The 10794-nt window shown below is 38.9% G+C and overlaps 1 protein-coding gene across 1 annotated transcript; it reads left to right on the top strand.

The window, feature by feature from the left end:
* Positions 1 to 1566: 1566 nt before the first annotated feature.
* On the top strand, positions 1567 to 2991 carry HRH1 (histamine receptor H1). The gene has a single exon (XM_009889938.1). The coding sequence runs from the start codon at positions 1567 to 1569 to the stop codon at positions 2989 to 2991; it is 1425 nt and encodes a 474-aa protein (XP_009888240.1).
* The last annotated feature ends 7803 nt before the right edge of the window (positions 2992 to 10794 follow it).

The following is a 10794-nucleotide window of genomic DNA, read 5'->3' as shown; positions in this document are numbered from 1 at the left end:
TTCAACCCTGATTACTGGAATAAGAAGAAATAAATGACATATTGAATTATTGACAAGTAAATTTCAGCCTGAAAGACCCTAAAATGTATGTATTTATATACATTTGAGAGGTTGCAAGATGCTTATTAATCCTGAAAAATTCTATTATTTTCCCTGAACTTTTATTAGTTTGTATTTGAAACAAAATCAGGCTGCCATCTTTAAATGTTTGAAATCTTTGTAAGCCTAAATTGGGTAGGAAGAGATTAGCCATTACCTATAATTTGAACAACTGCCTACCAGTGAAAATATAGGCACTGGCTGCAACCTTAGGAGTTATTTGAGACTCTGTATCAGCTAAAGGTGTATACTGGCTGGAGTCTTTTTATTGTTCAGAGTACCTTGTCATTCGACATCATATTGTTGGTTTAACCCCAGCTGGCAACTAAGCTCGCTCACTCCTGTCTCAGTGGGATGACGGATTGAATTAGAAGAGTGAAAGTGAGAAAACTTGTGGGTTGAGACAAGGACAGTTTAATAGGTAAAGCAAAAGCCACACATGCAAGCAAAATAAAACAAGGAATTCATTAACTGTTTCCCATGGGCAAGCAGGTTTTCAGCCATCTCCAAGAAAGCAGGCCTCCTTCACATGTAACCGTTACTTGGGAAGACAAACCCCCATTCCTCCTCCTTCTCCCAGCTTTATATTGCTGAGCATGATGCCATATGGTATGCAATATACCTTTGGTCAGTCTGGGTCGGGTGTCCCAGCTGTGTCCCCTCCCAACTTCTTGTGCCCCCGGGTTCCCCCTCCCTGGCCCCAGCCTACTCGCTGGTGGGCGGTGTGAGGAGCAGAAGAGTCCTTGGCTGTGTGGAGGGACTGCTCAGCAATAACCAAACCATCCCTGTGTTATCAACACTGTTCTCAGCACAAATCCAAGACATAGCCCTATACTAGCTACTGTGAAGAAAATTAACTCTATCCCAGCCAAAACCAGAACACATATGAATGATATCCTATTATTGGTGGATAATTATATCCAACTGCTGTATTCTCAAACTATTAGATGTAGTTTGTAAATAATCATTGGTTTGTTTAAAACTATTTAGTATAAAACACCTTAATTTGCTTTTTATTAACACAATTTAAATTGGTTTGCCAATAGGTAGTTTATATTATGGCTCATGATCAGGTGTTTAATGAGATATAATAAATTAAAACAGTGAAGACTGAAATTCTGGGGTCAGAATTATATGAAGCCCCATAAAACACCTCTGCAAACCATTTTGGATTGGTTCGTAGAGCTTGCTCCAGTACTTCTCATAGAACACATCTTAAATTACCCATATGTAAAAATTCGTTGTTTAGGAAAGTCCTAAAATGGATGGTGCTAGGCTGAAGCACAGATTAGTTTTATTATTTTATTTTAGTACTACAGTGATTGAGCATATTTCTTTTCTTTTCTATAGTTCTGGAAATAAACTTCACAAAGCAATCCAACACGTTTTCATCCAGAAGTATAAAACAAGACTGAATTTCCAAGGCTTGGACATCTCTGATTTACATTCTGTGTTCTTGTGCAAAAGATGTCAAAAAACTCAACAGAGAACTCAACTAACCCTCACTCAGCTCCTCTAGGTCTGGTCCTGGGAAGCATTTCACTGATCACCATTGTCATGAATATATTAGTACTATGTGCTGTGAAAACTGAAAAGAAGCTGCAAACAGTTGGCAATTTATACATAGTCAGCCTCTCTATTGCAGATCTTATAGTTGGTGCAGCTGTTATGCCTCTGAATATTGTTTATCTCCTAAGTGGTGCGTGGACTCTAGGCTTACCGGCCTGTTTGTTCTGGCTGTCAATGGATTACGTGGCCAGTACTGCATCCATTTTCAATCTCGTCATATTGTGCATTGACCGTTATCGTTCAGTTCAGCAACCACTGCAATATCTCAAGTATAGAACAAAAATGAGAGCATTGCTCATGATTTTGGGGGTTTGGTTGCTCTCTTTCACGTGGGTCATTCCAATCCTAGGTTGGCATGTTTTTGCTAATAACGGGGAAAGGAAAGTGAAAGACAAGTGTGAAACTGAATTCTCTCAAGTCACCTGGTTTAAAGTGTTGACAGGCATTCTCAATTTCTACCTACCCTCTATCATGATGTTATGGTTCTACTATAAAATATTCCGAGCTGTTCGAAAACACTGTCAACACCGAGAGCTCATCAATGGATCAGGTTGGTCTTTCTCAGAAAAAAAAGCCATAGATCATACTAAAAGGAAGGACAAGCAAAATATTTGCCTCCAAAAGCAAATCTTATATGAGAACAACCCTCCCGAAGACAAGCAAAGCTCGCCTCAGCCCAAAAATACAGAGACAGAGCTTCATTTCAGTAATCCTGACAAGTCTTCAAGGGCATTCGTTGGCAAGAGTAATAGGAAAGTCCTTAAATGGAGCTGTTTTCCTTTCACCACTGCCCAGTCTGAGCCAGGCCTGGATAAAGCAGGAGAGAAGTGTATGTCTGTAACAGAAGAGAATGAAAATGAAGAGGAGCCTTGTTCACAAGACAGTGACTTAAGTGATGCATCAGACAACCATACTTTCACAGAGGAGGTACCCTGTGGAGACCACTCCAATCCTAACCCTGAAAGAGCCTGCAGTCCTCCGGGAAAGACTGAGAACAGGGATTTTGGAAGACTGACTTACCTGAGGAAAACCTGGCAAAGTCTGCATACCCATTCCAAAAAGCATATTCAAGGACTGCATGGGAACAGGGAGAGGAAGGCAGCCAAGCAGTTAGGTGTCATAATGGCAGCCTTTATGCTGTGCTGGATTCCCTATTTTGTATTATTTATGGTAATAGCTTTCCATGGCCATGAACAATTTTCGCACTTACACATGTTCACTATATGGCTTGGCTATGTGAACTCCACCTTAAATCCATTCCTGTATCCTCTTTGTAACCAGAATTTCAAGAAGACATTCAAAAAGATCCTGCACATTCACTGATACGCGTCTGATTTTTTTGAACTAAAAAGCAGCCCAAGAGTTCAACCAAACAAAATGTTCCAGTTTCAAAGATAAACACCATGGGTAAAATAGATGAGTTTGGAAAACTGTAATTTATAAACAAGTGTTAATAAAAGTGGGAAACATGCATTTAACAGCTTTATCACATTTGAAGAAGAACTAATTCAGATCAGGAATCTGAAAAACTCAGTGACAATCTCAGAACTGTTACACTGTTGTACACATTTCACAATTTGAGATTACCTATTTCACAATGTAGAACAAAAACTGGAGATATAAATAGAGATCTTCAGTGATTATAAATTATTCAGCTACGGAAAAGGAAGAAATAGAATAACGTTTCTGTGATTGGCCAAATATATTTTTCTCTTTCAATTAAACTCCATTAAACATGGGAACACGTTGCTTGTGAAGTGAGATCTGCAAGTGGAGCTACTTATCATAGTCAAAGAAGCTTCAACTGTTTAAAAAAATCTACCCTCTTTATTTATAGCTTCCCCAAATCATAAACTTTTTTGAAATGTCAAGTCCTGTTGTAACCTACTGTATCTCTTTGATATCATGCTTGCTTCATTTATACCTGTAGATGTTAACTTCACTGAAAAAAAGCATTTTTATGTCCTAGAAATTTTGCTAAGACTACCCATGCTCAACATACTGTCACTATCTATTCAACAACAGTATGGTGTTGTTTCTAGACTTACAGAATATAGTTGATTGTAGACTACACATATTTTCATCTTCCTACAAGTTTGGAAATAACAGCGTGCAGTGGCAATACTAATCCATATATCCTTATCTTGTAGTAGGCAAACTCTTGCTCCTATAATGAGGCAAACTCATGAGCAACAACTTAAGCTTGCAAACCAGAAAATAAAATACACGAAGTATGTTTACCTTTTCTATCCTTGCTATTTAATTGCATTTTATAAATTATGCTGTAAATGCTGTAAAGTATTTCAGGAGAAACTCACAATAATAGAATACTCTAGGTTGGAAGGGATCTCAGGAAGACATTTAAGTACAGCCTACAACTCAAAGCTGGGCTGGCTTTGACATTACATCATGTTGCTCAGGGCCTCATCCACAACTTGAATGACAAGCATCTGTAAAACAGCTTCATCTAGAAAAGCTGGGAGGTAGCCTTGACAAGAGGAGTTTGCAGCTAAGGTTCACTCTACCAACTTTGAGCATTCACTTGCTCAGCCATTGATTTAACTGTTTCTAAGTACTAACTAATTCTCAAAACCAGACATGCCTTGCTGTACAACAGGAATTAATCCCCTCTTTCTAAGTCCAGTCAGGTATAGATCTGTTCCCAAAGGAAGAAAACATAGTTTCTCAGCCAAAAAGGGCATAGTGGCTTATGTTGCATGAGCCAACTTACTGGGAAGCTTACAATTTCACAGAACAACTACACCAAAATAAAAAAGAGTATATAGACTGGGGAGCGGGAAGGAGAATTTAGGCAGAGGAGATCTCAGGCCCTGTATTAGCTGAGTATCTCAAGACCACGTACCACTTTGTTTGTCGCCCACCAGTAAAGCATTCATTCCTATTCTTCTGCTTTGGAACTAAGTGAGGGAAACATTTTGAGCGAACACTGTGGAGTATGTTAGTTTTAAGAAGGAATCCCAGAACCAGATAACTTCAACAGGTGAAGTCACATTTGCGTGTAATGGTGAGTTTATGTAAGTCTTTTCCATACATTTTGGTAAATTTGGTTATGTAAGTCTTTTCCATACATTTTGGGAAGGATGATTAGAGAGGCATCCTCAAGGTTCAATGTAAAAAGAATGTCCTCCCATTCATTTTGTTGTGCTGATGAATATACTGCTTCCTGAATGCTTTCTTCGTTCTGAAATTGCTCAGTTAGCCTAACAACAAAGTTCTGATGGAACTGGAACTCCTTCAACTGAGTACTGTAAAGAGTTTGGTGGTATGAGTTGAAGGGATGTTCCTCCGTTACATCAGAAGCAAAAAAATGGTAGTTTAATCATTGGAGGAGAAATTCTATGTTCTTAATTAATGATTTTGAGATACTTGTAGACACATGAGCCTTTGTGCCACATATGCCTATTTTGTAAAGTGAGTATGACAAGACTTACAATAACAATGCAACACTTAGGATATGTTTGCACGATGCTCATATATTTTGGATATAATACACTAACTAAACGCAAAGTATTATTACCCTCTGTCAGTTTTATTTCTCTGAATTAAACACCTGAATGTCAATAGTTGTACTTAAAGTATTCAATATTAAATGAAGCCCTAATATCTCTGCATTTAAATACATTGGAAAAATGTATTAAAGGAATAAACTTAAGTTCAGTCTATTTCAATGTATCATACAAGGTTCAGAGATTAGTTGAGTTTGGTCTCAAGTAGCATGCAGGAAAAACTGCAATTAGTGAACTCAAATCTAGGAGAGAAAAAAAGGCAAAATACAGAGACAGAATATAGAAGCAGCAAAATTCATTCCAGAATTCAGGCAACTTTTTCACTGCAGGAGCAGTATCTGCACAAATAGTAAAATATGTCTTCTTTTGGACTACAAAACAGCATCTTTTGAAACATATGCTCTAATCCACTGGCCTTTCACAAACAATTCCTCAGATTCACAGCCATTATGAACTTTTTCTATTGTGATATGCAACAGCAATTCTAGCCAAAATGGTCGGTAATTCCCCGAGGAAATAAAAAAAGCAGCACGCTAAGTCAGCCGCAGTTATTAGTGTACACTGCTAAAACATGCTCACCCAAGGGCTACTTAGAGTTATCAAGAAGTCTATCCTCTTGATCATGACAATTGCCTTTTCTGACTTTTCTTTATTAATACATGTATTTCATGTATTAATACATGAAACAGCAACCTAAACAAAATCACTGAAAATTGGTCTAAAAATTATGATGATTATAACAAAGAATACCTCTGGTACAATTAAAGAACATTCAAACACTGAACAGCTAAACCTAGGCAGATAAAACTTCCTGAATATTTTTTATCTCCATTTTTATCCATAATCGTAGTGTAACTGTGTTAATAATAAAGACAGCGGAAACTGTCATAGTAAGCTTTTGTGATGTGATATCTAGAATAGATAATAATAAAAATGGAAAACGGGATACTGCCTATTTTAAACTTGCAATTAGCAAGGTACCTAACAGGATTTATCAGTTTATTTTACTGAATAGGCAATTCAAATGGCTCTGGATGTAAGAGAAGCAGAGGAAGCAAGTTAGGGTGAGGAATGGAGAAGCATACTTCCACATGGGGCCAAGCCTCAAGAGAATATTCCAGGTGTGGTTTCCTGTAAAATATTTTCAAGGTTTTCCAGTTAATAAACAAGGTCAGAGGACACACAGCTTTAAGAGAACATAACAAATTTCTTGGAATTTCTTGGACTGGAGTTCTACTTTGATTAAGGTGTGGTGAAAACAACCAACCTCGCTTTCAAGAGGCAAAAAAATACAGTCTCGCAATTTTTTCTGTGCCAATGGTGACATCTAGCGGGTAATGAGTAGAATTCTGGGCTTCTGCATCAAATACTGTGTATCATGGGAGTTTGTTAAAGGAGGAGTGCAATTAGCAAGTGGATCCTGGCATCTAGTACATGTTTCTTTTCCCATATTCTTTTCAGGAAGTGTGGCACTCAATAAAGGAAACATTAGTGTAGGTGCACATTTTGGCTTCATTCCATCATCTAAAAGGACTCCATTACATTCTCTGTGAGACCACTTTGTGATAGCACAATAAATGAAAATGACTGAAAGATTCACTTTAAAAATGTATTTCTAATCCTAAGATATTAATATAGCAGCTCAACAGACACCTCCGGATAGTTCTAGAGGAGGTCCCCAATCCTGCAGATTGCTGTATCTTTCTACTGCTATCAGGGATGCCAGAGGACTAGCCTCCTAACTTAGCCGCGACGGCTTCAGGTCCCAAAGATGAGATGCAAGAATACACTTGAAGGTTTCAGTGTATGCATCCCCTCCACCAGAATGAGAATTAGTTCATTTGGAAATGCCAAGTTAAGTTTAAATACTATGCATACATATTCACTTTTGTTTATTCACTAAGTACAATGATAAAGGTCCTAATTTTCATCAAATTATTTGTCTATTGAAGAATTAGAAGATAAAAAGAACAATTAATGTTAACAGTGCGTGAGCAATAGCTCATGAAAATAGTTTACACTCCTGATAGTGAATTCCAAACTATCTTTAAAAATGAGACATACCTGACACCAAAATGAATCATTTCTACATGGTCAGCTTAGAGTCTAAAATAGAAATTAAAAAAAATCAAATGTGAGATGTACACTCTATATATGTACAGACACATAAGCACACATTCCAGGCTCCTACAAAATTGTCGTTTGAGATCTCCACCAGTTAGAAAGTGTAAGGGTTCCTACTGAAAGAGATGTACCTTTGTGTATGGCAATGGTTAAAACCATACTGACATCTGGTAAGTCTAACAATGTTTCCATTGCAACAATATTTGTATCCCCTATCATTTTGGTTTGTGTACCAAGATATCTTGTGTTTAAACCCTCATATGTTTCAACTAAAATATGCCTTAAATGAAATACGCAGCACCCATTGCTATACATTGGCACTGTGTAATTAAAATGAATGCCTACTGTGTAATTAAATTGAATGCCTTAAGTAAAATCAGATGTCTTTTATTTTGATCAGGCATAACAGTCTTCAAAAACAACACTGTCAGACCTGGGACCTGAACTCGGGTCTCCTACCTGGCAGTCTAATTTCCTCCTCACTGGATACGAATAATCCCTCAACTCAGTTCTTTGAGGGGTAACGACTCTTTCTCTGTATCGTAGCAAAGTGCTCATAGGAGAGGCACCCGCCTGTGCCAGAGAAATTAGTGATGATGCTCACAGAAGTCTATCAACACGGCAACTGCAAGATGATACCGTTTTCAGCATACTCCTACTTTCTTCTACTACTGATTTTTCATTGCTACAACAGACTTTTAATTTTGCAGTGTCCCGCTCTTGCAGCAGTAACAGGTGTACAGCATAGGACTACAGGACAGTACTTTTGTAAATAAATTGATGGAATAGTTCTGCCAGGTTCTGCCAGTGTTTTGTGATCTTGTTCACTGAGAATGTTGTAGAAAATTCATTTAAATCATTAAATGAATTTAATATATATATAAACATAAATAAATATTATTTTTATTAAAACTTATAACAGAATCTAATCTGAACTAAATAGTTTTGAGAAGTTATCATCTCCAAAACATATTGAGTCTATATTCGCCAAGAATGGATGAGTTTGAATCCGCTTTGATTCTATTCTCATCTTCAATTCCAGGATGATTTTCCCTTGCTGCAAGACTTTGCTTGGGGAAACTGGAAGTCCTACCTATGGAAATATGTGCCAAAACCACCCAACAGGTTTGGGTTTTGTTTTTAAAGAGTCTATCTTCTAGTTGATTGCTATTCTCGTGTTTATTACGGATACCTTTATTTGCTCATAGGAAGATCTCACAAGGTAAACCATATCTGCAACAATCAATCAACTCCAGCATAAATCTCCGATTAACTTTGTTATAGCCACTCTCTTGAAGATCCCAGGCACAGAGAGATCTCTGACTGAAGCTGCCACTTTCTCTTACATTGTAAGACTTCACTGCGGTGTGCTCATATACATATACATCAGCAGTTTCACGTGTAAATCTCAAGTTTATTTCCCAGGTCAGCTAGTCTGTATTAACAATGATAGTCCAAGGCTGCAAGCTTACCAGATGTGTCTCCCATTTCCCCAAAGCTACAACTGTTGTGCAGAAACCTAACTCCTAGGGCCTGATTTCTTTTCAGGTATGACATGTCTAGTTGAGATTATACGGGGATGCGGGCTCATAGAAGAGTGTCCCTCTGCCCTGTGTTAGTATTTCTCATGGCCTGCGTTATGTGTGGATAGCTGTTTCATAAACCATGTTATGAAACTGGAAATGTTCAAAGACTGAGAATCTAAGCTAGGTTATAGTTCTATGGAGACTGGGTAACAACAGTCCAGCTACTCTGATGGGATTTCATCAATGTTCCCTTTGTATTTCATGTAAAAAGAGAATACAAAGACTGAAAAGTGATAAAATAAAATATTTTCGAGCCTTGGGGAAATAAACTGCAGCACTGAGTTATGAAGTGTCCAACAGAGTAACGGTATTACCAACACTAATACAGTAAAGCAAGTGGCATGCAGTAGGAGGAATTGTAGAATTTTATGGATGTAATGCAGTTAAATTCAAGGTATAGCATCTATTGCAAACGTCACAAGTTTATTCCAGTTTGTTTATTTGTGAAATTCCTGGAAGGTCTATTCAGCCCATGACCCACAGCAAGGTCCTCTATCCAAACAACAGGTCTAAATTTGCATAATTAGCAGCACTGAAAATTTATCATATAGCTGCCCGAATAATTGTCTTTATGTGACCTTACCCATGCTTATCTGACTGCCGGCTTTTCGTCTGAGGCTTACTCCCAATTTTGCCAGCAGTTTCTGCTATATGGGTGTTACTGCAGTATTGTGTGCTCAAAAATCAAAGGCAGCTCTGGCAAGTTTGTTTTCCCTCATAGGTAAATTACATAAACTATCTAAAGAGGTAACGCTTGTTTTGTTGAAAACATACTTTGTTTTGTATTCTAGATCTCCAAAAATCAATATAGACTCATTAAAAAATTCAGATTGGAAGGGACTTCTGGATGCTATCTAGTCCAACCTCCGGCTCAAAGCAGAGCCAACATCAAAGTTGCTCAGAGGCTTGTGCAGTCAAGTCCCCGAGGATGGAGATTACAAAGTCTCTCTGGGAACCTATTCCAGTGCTTCACCAGCCACATTTGGCAATTTTTTCTCTATTTAATCATTTGGAATTTTCCTTGTTTTGGCATATGCCCTTTTCCTTCCTGCTTTTTGCTGTGCATCTCTGAGAAGAATTTGCTTCCATCTTCTCCACTTTAGGTTACATAAGACTTCCATTAAATCCCCTGTAGCCTTGTTTTCTCCACATGAAGCAAACCCACATCTCCCAGCCTCTCACGTCATATGGTCCAGCCCCCAGGCCATTTTAGTGACCCTCTGCTGGCCTCCTGTCAGTCTGTGATCTCTCTATTGTACTGGGAAGGGAAGCTGGAGGGGGACACAAAACTGGGCACACAACTAACTCCAGATGCAGTGCCAGGACTGCAGAGTAGAGGGGCAATAGTCACACCTGACCTGCTGGCTACTTTTTCACTAAGTCAGCCCCAACATGGTTATTACTCACAGCTGCAAGGATGCATTGCTCCCTCACCTTGAATCCCTGAATACTTTTTTACCAGAACATCAGGACCATATTCAAATCACAACACCCTCCTGCAGATTCATACAGCGCTCACAGAATGGTTTGGGTTGGAAGGGACCTTAAAGATCACGTTGTTCTACTCCCCTGCCCTGGGCAGGGCCACCTCCCCCCAGCCCAGGTTGCTCCAAGCCCCGTCCAACCTGGCCTTGAACACCTCCAGGGATGGGGCAGCCACAGCTTCTCGGGGCAACCTGCCCCAGGGGCTCACCACCCTCACAGCAAAGAATTTCTTCCTAACATCTCATCTAAATCTCCCCTTTTTCAGCGTAAAACTGTTCCCCCGCATCCCATCGCTACTCTCCCTGATCAAGAGTCCCTCCCGAGCTTTGCTGTAGCCCCTTTAGGCACTGGAAGGGGCTCTGAGGTCTCCCCTTTTTCGCCTTCTCTTCTCCAGGCTGAACCCC

Source organism: Charadrius vociferus, unplaced genomic scaffold, assembly GCF_000708025.1.
Source record: "Charadrius vociferus isolate BGI_N301 unplaced genomic scaffold, ASM70802v2 scaffold67, whole genome shotgun sequence".
NCBI classification, from domain to species: domain Eukaryota; kingdom Metazoa; phylum Chordata; class Aves; order Charadriiformes; family Charadriidae; genus Charadrius; species Charadrius vociferus.
The sequence above is the reverse complement of the archived record's forward strand: the minus strand, read 5'-3'. Positions and strand labels throughout refer to the sequence as shown.